The 19,256-nt window shown below is 35.5% G+C and overlaps 1 protein-coding gene across 12 annotated transcripts in view; it reads right to left on the reverse strand.

The window, feature by feature from the left end:
• Nucleotides 1-19,256, reverse strand: part of MYCBP2 (MYC binding protein 2) — a 182,715-nt gene that overhangs the window by 23,588 nt on the left and 139,871 nt on the right. For 8 of the 12 annotated variants that reach the window (XM_062636926.1, XM_062636928.1, XM_062636931.1 and 5 more), the window contains 11 exons: nt 15,095-15,196; nt 10,883-12,526; nt 9,426-9,595; nt 8,384-8,628; nt 7,543-7,710; nt 5,924-6,081; nt 5,290-5,489; nt 3,981-4,130; nt 2,008-2,168; nt 1,386-1,542; nt 470-694 (listed from right to left, as the gene is read on the reverse strand). In XM_062636926.1, the coding sequence (XP_062492910.1) occupies nt 470-694; nt 1,386-1,542; nt 2,008-2,168; nt 3,981-4,130; nt 5,290-5,489; nt 5,924-6,081; nt 7,543-7,710; nt 8,384-8,628; nt 9,426-9,595; nt 10,883-12,526; nt 15,095-15,196 (3,380 nt within the window). The remainder of the gene's footprint in view (nt 1-469; nt 695-1,385; nt 1,543-2,007; nt 2,169-3,980; nt 4,131-5,289; nt 5,490-5,923; nt 6,082-7,542; nt 7,711-8,383; nt 8,629-9,425; nt 9,596-10,882; nt 12,527-15,094; nt 15,197-19,256) is intronic. The other 4 variants (XM_062636930.1, XM_062636929.1, XM_062636925.1 and 1 more) reach the window with 1 other exon arrangement.

Here is a 19,256-nt window from a genome sequence, read left to right on the forward strand (position 1 = left end):
AAAGAGTGTAATCTGCTCCCTTATTAAAAGCTGTAGCTGAAATAAAGACAGACTTGTAACATCACTGCACAGATCAATAAACATGTAAACATGAAGTAAGTCTAGAAAATACTTTGGATTTGATGAAAACTCCTTATTTGAATGTTTCTATAGAAATTGTGAGCAGGAAAAGTAACTTACGAAAATATTAAATGCTTGAGAACACATTTGAAATTGAACATGCCACTGAGAACTAAGTTTCCCAGTCATGGGTTCATGCAAACTGCAAATTCAGTTGGATTGGTCTGATTCTACCAGGTACTGCTTTCAAAACCACAGGAATTACAAAGTTTATTTTGAACTGCGAGGTTCTAAATTAGAATTACAAACTGAACTGGACAAAGAAAATGGTGGTTCTTGATTGATAAATGCATACAGCTTTGACTATGCACCTTCAATTAAGAGACATTTCATTTCATTCTCCTCTTACCCCAAGATCTCTGGAATTGTCTACATGAACACACACATAACGTGCATTAATTCCTTTTACACAGTTAATTGTGATGTTTTTAGTTTTGTTTTTATCTTCATCTCCTGACTCCCAGAACGTTTCTGTAGATCCATCTGTTAAACTACCAATCATGGCAGGTCGGCTTGATGTTTTAATGTCAACAATGCTGGTTAGGTCTTTTAGACAAACCACTATACAGAGTTCCTGTGAAAACAAATGGAAATTGCTACAATATCTGAAAGTAAGCCCAAATATAGGCATTATTTACAATTCTTAAAACTATATAGACACTTCTGTTCTGAGGAACACACCCTTTGATTCATAGAATAAATTTGTCATTTATTGGTTCAAATTATTCAGCCCTTTAAACAAAGGAAGTATTAATACCTAACAGCTGAATATATTAAGAAATGCCTAAATGTATTAATAAATACATTTATTAATATAAATATAGGAAGAAGAAAACATTTTAAAGATATTCATCAGGAGTATTAATTTGTGCTCCTCAGAATAACAGAAGAAAAAAAAAAAAATCTAAGCAAGTACAAACTAGAAGTACACAGCATTTAAAAGATGAATTAAACTCAAAGAACCCAAATGAATTACCTAAATGAACTATAAGAGATCCCCAATTACTTTACTTGCAAACAAACTCTTACGAGCATTACTCCAGAGTTTAGGTTTGAGTGACATACATGCTAAGGGTCAATATTTGAAACTCTGAAGCCAAGCATGAGAACCTGAATATCAGCAACAAGATTCCAAACTAAGACACATTCAAGGAAATACTACAGTGCAAAAAAAAAAAAAAAAAAAGTTTAATTTAAACAGAATTATCATAAGTAGTACAGGCTGTTCACAACTGATCTCCGCTTCTGAGTGCTGTAATACTTGCCTGATTCATGACTTCAAAACCAGACTGAACACTGATACTGAAACTTTCTTCACTATCTCCATCATCAGATTTAGACAAAATATTGTTGATATGATGAAAAACATTGCTCTGGTGCAGGAACTGGTGATCCGACTGTTTGAATTTGAGACTCCAGCACCTGAAAACATATTAAGTGCAATCTGAAATTTTACATATTGTTTAAAAGACACAACCCACCAGTGGAACAATTACATTTTTGTTTCTCAAAGTATCTTCTATAAACCTTTAACTTCAAATATTTGCAGTACCTTAAGTGGTTCCACGCATCATTTTGAGGAAGACAGCAATAAACTTCTAAATTTTAACAGTTGGTCATTGGTTATGATGTTTTTTTCTTTTTATAGTGGATATAATAAAGAATGTAAGAGCAAATATGTTTTTCTTTACACAACTTTTTATACAATTATTCATATGTATAAACACATACAGAGATCATATATCTTTCCTACATGTAAGTAAAGACATGCTCCTTTTTACACATGCACACAGTTGCCTCAAACTTCCTATCTACATTACAAAATCTTTTCATATATAATGTTACAGTGTTTCCAGTCTTTTAAGATTTTTCTTCATTTGTGCTTACCTTAAGGCCATTTGCTGCAATGCACTACCACTGGGAAGAGACATCATAAGATCAGAGATTGTCTGGAGCAGGCGATGAAATGTGTGGGGTAATGGGTGGGCTGCTTCGCCAGCAATCACTATATCTGACAGAGGATGTTCACATACTCTTGTGTCTTTTTCCTAAGATGCAAAGCAATTTGTATGTCAAGAGACTTTAGAGAAAATAGGTTAAATAAGTAGAAATAAAAATATTTATGGTATTTGGTTGAAGAGTAACTGCAACAATCCTATAACGAATGTAAATTTCAAAGCAGCTCCTGTCAGAGAATTTTTACAATAACATTTCATATATGAACACCTAACAAGGAATTTGGGAAGTATTCTGCATACTGCCATATATTTGTCATGAATTAAAGATGTGAAAAATTGTGTTGCAAAAACTTGAAAATAAACAAACTAGAAAAATAGTAACTTATTCCAGCTGTTCATAACAACTTTTTTGAGCAGCAAATCCCAGCCATAACAAACTTGGTAATGAAGCTAAGGTTATCAGATGCCTTATTTCTTCAGAGCTGTGGCAATTATGATTCTTAATTAAGGTGTGTCAGTATCAGAATGGTTGTGCAGTGGGACAAGTTCCACTGAGCAGCAAGTACAAAGGCAGAGGACTAAGGAGTATAAGGTCCAACAAGATGTGTTATGAGGAAGATTACCAGAGAAAGGAGAAGGAGGTTCTGATCATGATATCCTATTTCAAAAGGCAAGGACAGACTTATCTATGAAGGATAGAAACTCTTTCCCCTGCTACTCTATTAAAAGAAAATCTGATCCTGCTTGAACCACAAAACCCAGGGGACTTTTTTAATTCTCCCCTTCATTACATCAACAGAGAAGCAGCATTCTCACCAGAGCAGAAGTGACTTAACACTCCCTTCCAGTATCCTTTATCTTTCAGTCAGTAATTATCCAAACTACAGCTAAGACAATATTTCTTTTATACAGTAAAGACTCTTATTCTGGAGGCTGACCACGATAAGGACCGGTCACAACACATCTCCCTCACTCTAGCTGTGCTTTTGATGTAGCAGCTGAAATTATTACAGGCAGAAAACTGTTGGAGCCAAGCATAAGAACAATCTTCAGAATATAATACACAGAGCTACTGCAAATCAGCTTTAATGTATACATAAAAGAATTTGGCACACTTGGTAATAAGTTGAATTATAATTCTGCATGTTGAAACAGTAACATTGGAAAGCTGATATGCCAGAAAAAAATCAAGACAAGAATACAGTTGTTCTGTAAATGACTACAGAAGTGTACCAGGGCTGCAATGCTGAAAAGACTCATTTCAGAACTTCTCATTTCAAAGATGAATTAGATTTGAAGATAAAAATTACCCTGACTTACTGACAACACAAGCATGATTTCTTCAGCTATTAACTGTGGACATGATTATGTTTTCAATCAGAGCTAAATCTAGAAGAGATTGAAGATACTTTTTGGAAGAACGACATGGTAGGCCATACCTTTTTACATGCAACATTAACTGTAGATTTTTCTGTCTGTAGTGTATATATAATTAAAGCACTGTAAGACACAACAGACCAAAGAACAAAGCTTCTCTCAAAACATTTTCATCTGGTCTTTTTTTTGGGGGGGGGAGGAGAGGGGAGGGACAAAGCAAGAATAAAAAGCCAACAGTAATTTGTTTTGTTTCTGGATCAGCAATTGCTTATGTTTTCGCCTTTTGTTTTGTTGTTTTGTTGTTTTTTTTTCCCTAATCTGGCAATGTAAAAGAAAAAATTATTTATCTGTAACTATCAAAAGACTTCAACTACAATTTGAGACTAAGAATTTTTATTACATAATTAAGGTTCTGCTTCACAAAGAGAGGATTAGTTTTGTTGTTGTTGTTTGGGTTTTTTTCAACACATAATAAATAAACCACAAAATCAACAGAGACATTGTATTTTCGAAATGAAGGCTCACTTGTTCTGCATTTTCCTTATTTGATTTATTTTCTTCATCTTCCTCTTCTTCAGGCTCTACAGGTGCAGGAGTCAGGGAAGCCACAAAATGCCACAAAATATCATGAAGAGAAGTTGTCTGAATGACATTACAAAGAAGCCAGTTGAAAGCCTAAAATAAAATACACACAAAGAGTTATCAATCGGTTAAGGAAACCTGGAGTAAAACCATTTCTTAAACTATTTATGTAAGTAAGGAGGTGCACTGCTGCTTTTGGACACTCAAGTAAAGTCTTCAAGTGAGAGGCTGAAACAGTTTATTAAAATGACAGCTATATTACAGGGGACATAGCAAAGTAATGGAGAAACACCATACACAAAAATAAGTTCTTTGTCAAAAGCTCTAAGGATAAAAAAGGCAAAGTTCTTATGTATTTTTAGGCACAATTACAGGATGAAATAAGCACTCCTCCCTAACCAAATTGGCTAACAAAGTAAATATCCTTTTTAATTTAGAACTCTCTAGGCTGAGATTTGGTTTCATTGTCTGGTCTCTGCCATTGACAAAATTAATAAAAAAAAAATAATCAGACACAAAAAAATTAACATAATGGGGGAAAAGTTTTTTTTTTTAATTGTAACATTCATATGTTCTTCTAAAAGCTGCAATATTGCTGCACATTGATGTTTGGAAATTTGATGGGTGGTGTTTAACAATAGAGGTGTGGTACTTTATCTGAGAAAATCCACCTATATTTTCACATGTTACAAATGCCTGAAAAATACCCATCCTGTATACAGGTTCAGAAGAAATGCTACTAAAGCTTAGCTGAAATTAAAAAAAAAGATGGCCTCAGCTTTTATTGAAGCAATTAATCTTTAGTTAATCTTTAATGATTTTTTTGGCTGCTCATTCACTATTAAGTAACACGGGTAGCATTCACCCTTATCAGAAGGAAGTTATGAAGTATCTAGATATTACCAACATCAAAACAATTCTAAAGAAAGAATACTCAGTCCAATATTTGAAAAAGGAAAGACCTTAAAAAGGTAAGTAGAACCAGGAAGATGTTCAGCAAGTGAGGAGAAAACAGTATTTCTGTAACTGATTAATAATATTTTCATCAGACATTTTCTACATGACAGATAAACAACTGAAGGTTTACAGGCCATACTTCCCTATTAACAACACTTAAGAGTGACTAATATTAGTAAGCGAACTTTCAGAATAGGGTTACTGCACATCAAAAGTTAATTTTTAAAAGAAACCTGAGAAAAAGTTTAAAAAATGTCTTATTTTAATCACACAAGATCCATTAGTATGTTGATACCTCCATGGCAAAGACTCGGCAAGCAGATTTCCGTAAGGCTTGTTTCATTGCTACTTCAAGTCCTTCCAGATCATGATGCTGGATTACAAATGCCAATACTGGCCACTGGAAATTTCTCTCTCCTTTGGAAAGAGAGCTGTGGGCGGAGATTAACCGAGAAAGTTCAGGAGATGGATGTCTCAGGAGAGAGGACCCCACTTCTATTCAAAAGCATAAAAACATGCATACATTAGATTCTTTGCGCATTTTAATTGTATAGCTACAGTAAAAATAAAAAGCAACAGAGCAATCTTAGGATTGATATTTGAATTAATTTTTTCCATGAGGAAAACGCGTTAAAAAAAAACAATGTGGTAAAACAGTGTTTCAACTGAGAAAGAAAATACCACTTTAACTTTTTACATCAAGCACAAATGATGCACCACAAATTTCAGAACCACAGTAATTTCTCAACTGTTTTTAGGCTAATTCTGTGTGGATTAACAAACAGATAAGTTTATTAATAAATAAAAATAAAAGTCATTACATGTAGTTACAAAAACCTCTATTTGTCTACAGTTTCCAAGAAGAACTGCAAACCCAGTGCCATACCCTTGAATACTTTTTCTCCTGCTTCTGATGTCTGTGTTCTTACCTGCATCTCCACTGTTGACTCGTCTCCTAGGGATTGCCTTTACACGTGCTGGCAAAATTGAGTGCTGTTTGTCATATTCTGATGCAACGACTGAATATGATCTTTGAAAGACTGTACGCTTCGCAAGATCTGTGTCTGTTATTGGACTGGTTTCCAAACTACAAAGAAATCAGTGAAGTTACAGATCCATTAATGAATATATAGGGTATACCTGAATTTGACATAACTATTAAAATAAAGACACATGCATTTCATAATGGCAATGTTACTACTTCATGAAACTTTTTCTTATGCACCTAATAACTGTTTAAATGCTGGAAAAGAAGGAATAAGTATTAGAATTACACACTGTGAAAACGCATGCAAAGTGCTTTATAAGCAAATGTAATAATGTACATGGTAAGTTCCAAGAATTTAGGTATTTTTTAGAGAGAACATAAACATTCAGATCATGACTAAACCAACATGACCAAATTTGCCCTGAGAATGCACATGAAAATATCTATGGGGTGAATTTTTAATATGCGAGCCAACTGAAATTTAGGACTTTATGTGAAGCAACATTATTAGCCTTAAAGACAATATTCAATTGCTATGGCTACGCCTCTGACATGTTTTACTCCTTACCTTCAGTGGACTTCTTACAGTCTGCAAAAGAACTCCCAGCTTCTGCTGTCCCTATAAGCCTCAGGAGACCATAGTGTCCCCAGTTTTAATAAAGGAATATACCAATATGATGCACTCTTAAGGAGTTTTGTCAGAAAAGTTCTATTTCTGAAAAGACTACATTGTAGATTGTAGTATTCCAATAAACTGTTCTTGCAATCAGTATAAAATGTAACAGATTGAAATAAAAACAGATTAAAAGCAAATTTTCTCTTCATTACATCCTCATTATGAGGAATCGCTGTCTGACACCTGAAAACACAGAGCATCTAAGTTGATTTCGGGCTATTATTAAGAAACAGTAAGAGCCTTATTTTTTTTGTCCCCCTATAATTGCTTTAATTAGATCAGAGTAAATTTAATGAGGTAAGAAACTGTCTTAACCTGACAGAAACCATCTAGCACTCCTGGTCCCAGATAACACAAAATTATAATTTCTTCAGTGTTATTTTAACTTTTTACAGAAAGAATCAGCAACATTTACTTTGGAAAACATAAGGTGATGAAATTTCCTCGTCTTCAAACTTCCCTTCAGAATGAGATCCTGAAAGAAAGATAACTGCCACTTCCTTTCAAAAAAGCCATTAATCTGCACTCCAGCCAGTTATGTTATAGAAGTACAGGGGGAAAAACACTGCAACAGCTATGATCCTTGGACCATTGCTCTTTAGATCAGTTCTTCAGTTCTGTAGTTCTGAAGATTCTGGAAAAATTGTATTTGTGTCTACGGGGAAATAATCAGGCCTGGAATGGATCGATTGATAAATTTCCCTGAGGTATGCTAAGAGACTGTACCAATTTCTAAACAAACTTTTTTGATATTTAGGTTGCAAACACAAGACTTTACTACAGAGAAGCGATTTCAGACATGGATCTGGGCTGCTCTTTTTAAAATTGGTGTTATGGTAATGCTTTAGCATTTGTATGTAGTACCTAGAGTTACAAGGAAGTACCTTGGGGGCATAGATTTCATATTACTTTCTGGCTCTTCAAAGACATTAGGGCTTGCATCAGGAGTAACTGAGATGTACGGTGCAGGTACTGAAGTTGAGCGCAGGTACCTCATCTCGTCCTGGAAGAGGTTGTCATCCTGGTACCCAACAAAGTTTTCATGATGATGCCTACATCAAATTAGATTTTTAAATTAGGATTAAGGATTACAGATTCCTGAAACACACACACGCGCAAGGCCTTTGTCAATACATTTTGCCAGCCAACGTCACTCCTTAACTCATCACCTAATGCATTTAAACTGATTGTGACTTAAAGTGCCAGTGGAAAACACAGTAACATTCTCAACCAACAGGGAGAAGGAATCACCCTTTGCTATAATTTAGTATTAGGCATTTCCATTATGTATTGTATGCACAAATGTCTATCCATCAAAAACATGAGCCACTACAGTGAAATCTACTTAGAAATACCAAGTAAGAACAAGTCTTCTGGTTTCCTTCTTACTATTTTGTGAAGAATGAAAAGCAGCACATATGTCTGGTACTAACACACTAAGTTAAACTCTTCAGGAAATTCTAAATTCTTTGAGCAGAAACTAAACTGTTGTTAAAAAAACATTTAGCATCCAAAAGGTACTCCGGGTATATTTGATCATTGAAGCAAATATGTGTAAGAAATTGAACAAGATCATGGAAAGGGAAAAAAAAGAATAAAGATAATTAAGAATTAGGAAAATACCTGTTTTTCTATGTACGCATTAATTTAGTTTATACACGTATTTTTATCCAACACTATAAACAGTTAAGTATTAAAATCTATTCATAAATGTCCTTTAATTACCTTGCTAAAGTCTGTAGATAGAGACATGGCATTTTAATGGGAAAGTCTTCAGAAATTCCCTCTTTGACACTGGGAAGTTGAGACTGGAATGCCTTTGCAGGGTGATAGCAGAGGATACTGGGCTCAGCAGCGCTACTCAGTGACAGTAAATACAGTGCATTGGCTTTAATCACTTGATGAGCTTCCATAGTTGGCAAGGCACGAGGAGTTTTAACTTGCATTGGTTTTCTCCTAGACTGTTTAATCTAGAGAAAATAGAAAAATGTATATTTAAACTATACTTCATCACAAGGAAGCTGACAGTGTCACATATACTAAAGTTGCTTGATTCCTCCTGTTATAAAATATTTTATATTACAAAATGGCACTTCCACTATTTTCATTAACTTTGTAAACTTTTAATAAACAGATGGAAGTTTTCATGTTTGCCTCAGGATGAATTTTGTGTGCAAAAAGTTTCAAAAAATCTAGTTTCAAAAATGAAGTTAAATTAGCATTCTTCTGCTTATCTTAAAACATCAACTTGTTTATATGCTTTAAGCATGAATTTGAAATTGGTCATGGAAGATGAATACAAGCAAAACATCTTTTGTACTATTCCCATTAAAAACTGCTCTATTTTGCCCAGTGTTTGGCATCTTATATCCAATCATATTGAGGATTAAGTTCATTAAAGAAACTATAAGCATATAAAGTTAAAACAGTACTCATATTGCAATAAACAAATAAAACAAAGGTTAAATGAGCTGGCACATGCTTTAAAAAAATCAGGTACTGCATTCTATACTGCAGTTGTACTGGGATAAGAAAATAAAATTACTTTACAAATTTGAAAACACTACTGTCTGAAGGGAAGAAATCCAGTCAGAAGTAACAAGCAAAGTTTCTTAGTATTTTAAACCTATAAATGACACAAGTGGATATTCCAAAATCTTCTGACATTACAAATTTTTTAAACTGGTCCTGCCTTATTTTCAAGTTGTGAACACAGTACTATTAAGCAGATACGAGTGCTAAGCATATGAAAACCAGATTAAAATACCTTCTCTCTTGCTGCGGCTTGCTTTTCACGGAGATATTTTTCTCTGCATCGATCACAAACCAAATACCAAGTGCTTCCTCCAATACCACCATCACCGCAATTACCAGCCCATCCTCCACAAAAGTGCCCAATGCTATTATAACCTTGGCCACCTGCGTAACGGCCACAACCTATATTGAGAAAAAGATGGGAAAAGAGTTATTTCAAAAGAAGGTTTATTATTATGTTATCTATTACTGTCAAAGAAGGATGGAGAAGGGGAAGGAAAATGCTTTGTCTTTTCCTGGCCTTTCTCTTTTTCTGTACGTCTGAACTGATTAAAAAAAACCAAACCTGCACGTCCATGTGTCCCACCAGTACCCAAAGAATCCAAATACATTTTAGTTTTTTAAGTTTTTATTATGAACTTATCCAAAGTACCAACAGCTCCCTATTCAGACAGCTAAGGGATCGTAAGATCAGTATATTAGTCAAGATAATATATAATTTAGCACAGAAAACCTACCCCCTGCCTAACAAAGCTTAAAAGAGAATTAAGTGCATTTCTTTGAGATTACCGTTTCTCAGAGAGGTTCACGGCATTCATAACTCTGAATAATAAGGCTCCTTAATCTTGTTTTACTTTTCATACAGTGCTAAAACAAGCTCATACATCTTCAGCCTATTAACATAATTAATGTTATGTTTACAAACTAGAAAACACAGAAACAATTTTGTCTTTAACGAGGTTATTTATTAAGAGCTACACTGTAGCTAATTCCTTCTATTAGCAATCTCTTTTCTAAAGAAAACACAACTTACGTAACTTTTGAACTCATTTGACTGGCTAAGATAATGCCTACCTAGCACTGATTTACTCCATTTTCCTAAAAACAAAGTCCTAAAAAAAAAATCAGGGACCCAAATCCAGAGACAAAATGTGAGACTGAGGTTGTGTTTTACAAATTTTCTAGAGGCATGGACGGGATTTTTTTAAGATACATTTTAAACCCCCAAAATGAAGTTACTGATACCCAGTGCTGACACAGCAGATAAAGAAGTTTTCTACTATTTACAGTAGAACAGTAATAGAAAACATTTGGCAGTGTAGAAACTCTAATTAATCAATCTCATATTTTTTATTTCCAATTTTCTCAGCACAACTTCAAGTCCTAAAGTTTAATAAATGGCATGTTTCTGCTCTGAAGATCTACTGTAAAGTTAGCTTGTTATTTTGGCCTTGTTTCAAACAACTTGCTTGAGCATCTTTGAAAGCTTAGATCCATAACTACTTAAAGGATAACATACAAACATGTAATTTCTACATTTAAGTTTTACTTTAGTTTATATAGTAAAAATGTGTTATAATGTTAAACAAGACAGCCTGACACATTTTCATAACAGTAACTAATACCAAAATGTGCATGTGCAATATATTTTACAGATGGACTTGGGAATTAAAAAATATGCACTCTTACCTGGATGAGCTTGTCTCATGTGGTAAGTCACTGGATATGGATGGGATTCTCCACACAACTCACAGATGGTATCTTTTTCAGGTCCTCCCACTGCAAGCTGGGCCATCTCGCCAAAAAGATTTCCTCTTGGCCTAGTCTCAACCTTTTCTTTTTTCTTTTTCTCTTTTTTAGTTTTCTTGTTATCTTTGTCACTTTCCTTCTTCTTTAACACTGCACAAGAACCAGGACTTGGAAAAATCATGTTTTGGGAAGCTGCTTTAATAGTTGCTAAAGAAATATCTTCCCAGAAAGCTACCAAGTGCTGCAATGTTAATGGAAGAGGAGACTTGGATTTTATTGTGTGGTGGCTCGATGTTTCAAAGGAGGTAGTTTCAGGTTTTCCATCTTCACACTTTTCATGTAGAGGTGGTTCTTTTAACATTGAGAGAACTTTGTTTTTATTGATGCTACCCATTTTAGATATATCTGGTCCATGAGGTGAGATGTTGAACATGTTAAGAGCAGATGATATTTCCAATGAATGTCTGTTTTTCAACTTTGTTTCTTTTTCCTCTGCAGGTTGTTGAGTAAGACTGCTTCGAATCGGTGCATGCTCTTTGGAGAGCTCTGGATTAAACTTCAAAAAAGATGAACAAGCCATAGCATCATGAACAATACCTTCATGCCAGAGAAATGCAGCAAATACAGCTCTAGCACATTCTGCAACAGAAGGTGACATTGCTTGCTTGGCAGGCTCTACAGGCTTGGAGCCATCTCCTTTGAAAAGAAAGCTGGATTTTTCCTTTTTGGGTCTTGTGTGTCTACCAGCACATTTACGGCTCACTTTTGGAGATGCTCTCATGTCTTGCTCATCTTTCAGTGGTGCTTTTCCTATGCTGAAATGAACTTTATTAGAACCATCGTCCAGACTTCTGAATTCTGTGTTGTCTTCACAGGTACTATCTATAATACTGTTAGTCTTTAAAGTACTTGAAGTACATACTTCAACTACCTCACTGTGAAGATTTTCTTGTACAACATGAGGGGAAGGAGCTCTATTTTCAGTTTCTGTAACAGGTTTTCCATCTTTTGCAGTAATTTTTGGTTTGGGTGAAGTGGACCTGCCCCTCAAGGGTTCTGTTAGCGGTACTTTCTTTTTGCGAAGGGTATCTGGATCTAACGTGTAAGAATCTGATTTGGAGCGTTCTCGAGGAGGATCAAGCTTTGTTTTTACAGGAGAAGGAGCTTTCTGAGGTAGAGTTTTGTCATGTGGTGATGAGGATCGTGGAGAACTAGCACCAGATCTAACAGCTGTAAGTGTCTTTGTCTTTGGAGAAGATGACCGGGTTCCTGGCCCTGGAGATTCAGCTCTCAGACCAGTAGTTGTTCTACCATCAGTTTTTAGTGTTTGCAAAGTGTTATGATTTGGAGACAAAGACCTGCTGTGAGAGTCTGATCGCAATTTTGCAGTATCTGATTTCAGCATAAGAGACTCACTGGCAGATAAGCCATCTGTGTTTCTAGGTTTCTTCTGGTCAGCAGCAGCTCTATTTATTCGCACATCAAGCTTGGGTGACCTGCTGTCAGCTCTATGCTTTGATGACATGTCTGATTTTCCTGATGGAGAAATTGGTCTAGCAGCTCCTGTGAAATTCATTCGGTCACCTGTTTAGTATATTTTATAATTATTATACTTTGACAGTTATACCTTTAATAATAGAAAACAGTAATACAAAAGGATTAAAAAGATCTGAACACAAGATAAAAATCAAACACATGCTTCTGTTCACAGCAAAATGAAAGGAAATAGAGAGGGACCTTCTTTTCCTCTAGAATGTTTTCAACACATTTCTTGTCCCAAAGATACATGCAAACAAGTTTTAGGAAATATTTACAGAGAAACACTACTATGAAAGTATCAAAAGGCACAGTTCTCTGTACCCAAAAACACTCGTAAAGGAAGCACAATCCTTAGGCAAATGTCAGGAGTTATCCAAGTTTACCAGAGTTGCAACAGAAAACAGGGATTATTTATTATCTCTGTGCGTTACAGCCTGACTGCAACAAGAGACTTGCAGAAAGACCAAATGTATTAGCAGACTTATTTTCTTTGATGCTCAAAAGTCAGGAAACGTAGAAAGTAAATACAGCTATAAGGCAAATCAAGTTAAGAGGTTTACAGACATACCTAAAATGATTCACATTGATAATCTGAGGTATACACCTTTTAAAGGCCACAAACTATCAATGTTGTGCTACCAGAACACAACCTACTAAAAAACCACCCAACAAACTAATCCACCTTTTCCAACCACTAAACTATCAACTATGGTCTATGATGTCCTCTTACTTTGATGCATTAATTTATTGTTTCTGTGCACATTGATTTTGTACATATATTAATCCACAGAACTATAAAAACTATGGGTAGCTAATATAAATACATAAAACCCAAGTATATGCAAAGTAGCAGCTCATTAAAGCAATCTGCTCCTAATAATTCTGTGAAGACAGTCTCGGAGAATTGTATTTTGAAAATTAAGACAAGCAATGTTGAAATTACTGGTGAGCAATGCAGCAGTTGTGAATTAAATACAGCTGTTTCTCCACAAAGTGAGACTTTACACTGCAAAGTCTTGAAGGTACAGTTAAGTCCTTCTGATCTGGATGGGTTTTCACTAGTTAAAGGTGGGAAATCTGTGTTTATTTCCTTTTGATTTATGGGATCTGACTCATCTTCTTCCAGTTCTCACTCATGAAGCCTTATATGTATGCTAGAAAATATACAGGAGCAGTTTCTCCTACTGTTACCTCTCATAATACAAAAACAAACGTATTTTTTGGAGCAAAGCCTAGCAACCCAGATGTTTCCTGAAGTTACAAAACAATAGTTATTTTTCTACCTCTGTATTTAAGTAGCTTATAATAAAACAAATAGTAACAGGAAAAAGTGAAGGATACCTATACTGGAATATTTGACAAGCCTGAAGGCTAGGGTACTCTCCTGGCTTCCCAGGAGATAGGACATGGTAGGAGTTAATACTTCTCCAGGCAGAGAAGAAATATTTTGTCTACGATTCAGAAACAATATGCCAAATATAAACAGCAGAATGAGAACATCACAAACATGAATAAATTTTGAGAGCCTAATCCATCTTTATTCTTTTTTCTTATGAGTTCTGTAATTATTTTTTTCATCGGAAGGAGGGGGAAGAGGAATGGAAAACATAGCATGGTACATCATGATTTATGAAATGATTGTTCATGCTAAAAAAAAACCCAACAAACAAACCCAAAACTAAAAGGTTTCTTTCCAAGCATTTTGCTCATGCCAGCTCACTTATTCACCAGTTCTACTGACAAGCTATTTCGAGATGTCTACTTTGTGATACACAAATTCAGAAATGTAAACAGTAATTACTTTAAACACACTTTTCCCACAAACAAATAAAAAGATTAATTTAAGGTCTGGTCATCTGCCAGATGAGAAAATTCTCTAGATAGAAACTTTTTACAGAATTCCTTTTAAAGGAAAGTATAGTGAAAAGTCAACAAGGGCATAAAACATTGCAAGCCATTCAGCAATGTATCAAATTCAAAATATATGCATGACTAGTGAATATCAAGTAGGACAATGTTCTGGAATGAAACTGCTTATGAAAGACATAGCTTAACAGCAGCTTCCAGCAAGAAAAAAAAAAACAACAAACTTAAAAAGCAAAGGTTTGGATTTGTACATATACAGATAAATAATCTTAATTCTACACTATCAGAAAAAAAAAAAACACACCAAAAAACCCCAAATGAAAAGCTGCATAACCATGTAGCAAACTGCTTTAACTGCAAGCAAACAAAAACACCCTGTATTTTTTTCCCCTTTCTTCTTCTATATTTCATTTGCCTGTTGTTTGAAAACAGGCCTTATTAGATCAGATTAACACTCATCTTTCTGTTTGCAAAGCAGAAAGAATTAGCCAGATCACCTATCATGAAGTTGAGGCAACTCAGAAAGGCAACACTGAATGGTTATACCAAACAAGCTCCCAACAAAGGCCAAAGCTGAACATTTACTTTCAAAACATTATTTTATTAAGTGAATGAAATGAAAATGAATGGAAGGAGGAAAAAAAAAACAAACCAACAAACAAAACCAAACCAAAACCACTAACCAAAAAAAAAACATTTTGAATGTAAAAATCTGAATAACCTTGCTATGTTGACATGCATACCCACCCTTCAGTTTGTGAGAGAGAGATGAAATAGCAGAGGCAGGCCCAGCTACATCACTAGTTTTGTAAATACGCTCACGAGAAGCAAGGCAGCAGGATGGAGTTTCTACAGTGGAAAACAGTTGCACAGAAGCAGCACAGATTCAATGGAAAAAGCAGTAAAGGCAAAACAAGCACTTCAAATGATATGCATCTTCTTTGTTAAGTATTTGGATTTCATTGTTTAAACTCCTGCATTAGTGTTAACTGAGAAACAGTTACTTCAAAATATTTTCCCTGAACTAAATTTTAAAATAATAAAAGATAATCTGTGATTTCAGCATTAGCTTCTAGGGTCTAAAAATATGTGAAGATTATTCAATGAGAGTTCTGGTTTTGAGAAAATTAGAGACAATCTAGGTGTTTGTGTTGGAAAGTTTCACTGGAAAGAATGAAGAAAAATGTATTAAACCCATCAAAACTACCTGTTTTCAAGTCTGAATGCACCTCAATAACGTAATGTTCTGGAAAAGTTCACGTACATAATGTGAACTGTGGATTCTCAGTATTATCAAGAGGCATAACTAGCAGACGAGTTTCTCTATCAAACAGTATAGACATAAACCCAAGTCTGTACCAACCCTTAAAAATAATGTTGCCTTAAGCTAAAGCTAAATCTGATGCAATCCAAGATAATTTCAGTAGAGAGGCTACTGACATTAAATCTGTTAGAGGTACAGCTCCAAATGAAACTTGGAGTGAGATAACAGCAGGAACTTTTAAGTTTCAAATCTATCATTTTGCATTCCTATAATGTAATTTTTAGTTGTAATTCCAATTCCTGTTCCTTCATTTAGAAAAAAAATAAGTCAAATTCTCACTGCGTTAATAATTTTAAAGAGTTTTGTATGTTAGAAGACACTTTTTTAGAGAGACCCCTTTGTACAACTGGAATAAGACAAGTGTATTGAAAATAAGTTATTGCAATTCCTGCACTGCTTAAGACAGCTTTTTGTCTGGTAGTACATTCAATAACTTGTACATATAAACATATTAAACCCCCTATCTCATGCAATGAGCTATATTCTATAGACTCTTCAACAAGATGTTCACACATTTGAAGTAAGAATTTCAGTCTTTAAAACAACAAAATACTCTCTATTTTCTTAATCCAGGATTAACATAGATTTAAGAACAGTATTGCCTACTTTGATGCCTAGAAATGATTTGGAGAGATCCAGTACTAATTACACAGCTTCTGAGTAACAGGATGTCACTCCACCAATTTTTAAAGGTTAAAATACAGAAAAAACACATTAACACCACAAAGTAGCATCAAAAGCAAACCTAAAATGTCAAACTGATACACTAGCATTCTAGTCTATGAATAATTAAATGAAAATCCATACTAAATCCATCTTCATGAATCCACATTTACACTTTATTCTTTCATTCTATGTCTGAGAATACTTGTATTGCTGGAATCTAGTTTTATACTGAACAATGTACTACTACTCAATCATTTCAAGGGGACTGGCTCAAAGAGAATGAGTTTCCCACATAACTTCTGTGCTGCTTTGGTGAATGATCTGCATCTATCCATGACAAATAGTGAGCAACAGGGACCAGCTTTTTGGTCAGCATGCCTTCTTTTTGAAACACCCTCAAAGACTACAAAAACTAGACATACAAGGTAGGCAAGGTCTGTCTCACATCACATTTGAATGTGACAGTGTACCTTTAGTCACATGCTTTCCTTCAATATGGAAACAGCTCCAGCTTTACAAACCATGCAATGTAGAGACGTAAGAGTTCAATTCCTATGGCAGGATACAGTCTTGTAACAACTATGCTTACTTCCTCTGAGGAAATGCTGGTAAACCAGTTCAGGAGCATGACATACCACCAGCTGGTCCACGTTAGCCTTTTTTAAACAAACTGGTAAAATGTCTCTGGAGAGCGAAGTTAAAAGTTTCTTTCAAAATGCCACTGCTTTTCTGCATGATGATGAAGGAAAGCATTGGCCTTCTCTTCCCTTTCGCCTAAGCAATGGATACCACTTCGTAAGAACACATTCCTCTTTTACTCACTCTTACTGACATGGAAGCTACAGTAAGGCCTTTAGCTGAATTTCCTCAAGCACTGCAATCAATGTTATCTTTTTCACGCCCTGAAATGCCAGATACCATAGGGACAGATGGAGAAGGAAGAAAAGGGGAGAAAAGTATTAAATACTGTTGCAGTAGGGGTATGAGCCTGTGAGTGAGAGCAAAAGCTGAGACACAGTATCATTAGAAAAATATTAGCAACTTTACCCAAAGGCAGGGCTTGGAGCATGAACACTTGAGCCACTTAAGGTTATTGACCAAATTAAGTATTCCTGTGCTAGAAAGGTAGATAAAAAAGATTCTATGATTTTATAAACGGTAACTACAATTTTTGAAGATGTGATAAGCCATATTTATATGCTTCTAAAGCATGACACAGTTTGTGCTCTTCTTACCATCCCAGTCTCCCAGGGATGGTTTCGGATTGACTTGGACAATGTACACTTCACACATATCTTTGCTAATCAAGTCTGTAAAGCCCAAGGTATGAAACATTAACTTAGCTCAAATTTTCAGGAATGATGCGTCAGCAATACACAGCATCTGAAAAAAAAGTTAAACCAATACTCTGGCTGTTCTGCATGACAGTTGGGTCATTTCAGCATGATATGGAAGAGATCAGTGTGCCTGGCTGAGAATATTCTCTCCCTTCATTTTACTGAAACACTACTGAGAAGGGTTCTAGGCTCCATATGTGTGCTGGTCTTTTGCCCTCCCCTCTCCAACTTAAGAAATGCAGACAGAAACGCTACAGGCAATGCCAGTGGTTCCTAAATGCTAACTAGCACCTAGAGAAGAAAGGAACAAAACCAAAAAGCAAATGGTCACAGTACTGCAGGGATGCATAGGAAATCCTAACATGAATGGTAAGGGATGATCATGTATAGTGGGGCTATATGCTTGATTGCAGCTCTCCAGCATGGCTTGGTGAGGAACCAGCCTGACAGGACACTCACTATGAACATACTGAACAGCAGTTCAGCTTCTGCCTGGGCTGAGATGAGTCAGGAAGCACAGGCTGTGCGAGATAAGGCTAACATGGGGGGTCCAAAACCTCTTCAGCCTAAAAATCTATTCTTCATTTGCAATAGGAACTCTTATGCCACGTTTCCTCACATCCAAGTCAAAAACTGGTGAATTCAAGGTCTCACACTTCCCAAGTTCAGAGTTCAACAGCCAACAGTGAAAATCTGGTAACTGATCCTGGACAGCATGGCAAGATCCTGTTTCCTTGACTTGTCACGTCTAAGGACTTTTATGACACAGCACACACTGCTGAAGGCTGAGAAACAGATCTTTATTGACCCTTTAAGTTTCCACACTTCAGTTATACTCAGAATTCGAGCAGAAATTTGAGTCTTCTGTATTCTTCACAAAGTTCAGAGACAAAGTAATCAAGCAACCATTAATAATCTTGCAGCTCTGTGAGGCTGCAGTCCTGAGAAATCTGTCACTGATAATCCTAAAAACTTCTCAGAAGAAAGAATTCAGAGGGTGCAGTAATTACAGGCTGCTTTGTTGAAATAATCAAGTTTGTGCTCTTTCTACCATCCCATCCAACTTTGTTGAAATAATCCAATAAACCTTTGCTCTTTCTGAAAAAGAAGTCCTTCCTAAGTTTCCAAGTCAACACAGCTGTTCTTGAACTCATGCAGGTTATGCCATCTTTTGTAGCTTTTTTTGACTTCTAGCTGTATAAAAGACTGACAAGGAACTAAACTACATGGCAAGAGCATCTTAATTTTGTCTGTCCCTGTGAAAAAGAAAACAACCTCCCAGCTTTTTCCCCTTGTGTGACTATGTGCGAAAATTAGCAAAGGAATTAAATAGTACAGAACAATCAGCCCCTCACAGAGTTCTAGTAAATGACATGAAACTTTTAGAGGAAAAGTACGATCTCTCAGTGACACAGACCATATTTTATAATCATACCAATGTTTTTCTTCCGATTGCAAAAATCTAACTTAAGGAAATAATCCTAGAGGACATTCAAGATGATCCTGATTTTCCTCAGAATCATGCTTCCGAATAAAATTTCTCCCTAGGAGGACAGATACCTGAGGAAGAACAGAAAAATCT

The sequence above is a fragment of the Pezoporus occidentalis genome, unplaced genomic scaffold (assembly GCF_034315485.1).
Source record: "Pezoporus occidentalis ecotype Australia unplaced genomic scaffold, CSIRO_AGI_Poc_V1 ctg5, whole genome shotgun sequence".
Taxonomy (NCBI): Eukaryota; Metazoa; Chordata; class Aves; order Psittaciformes; family Psittacidae; genus Pezoporus; species Pezoporus occidentalis.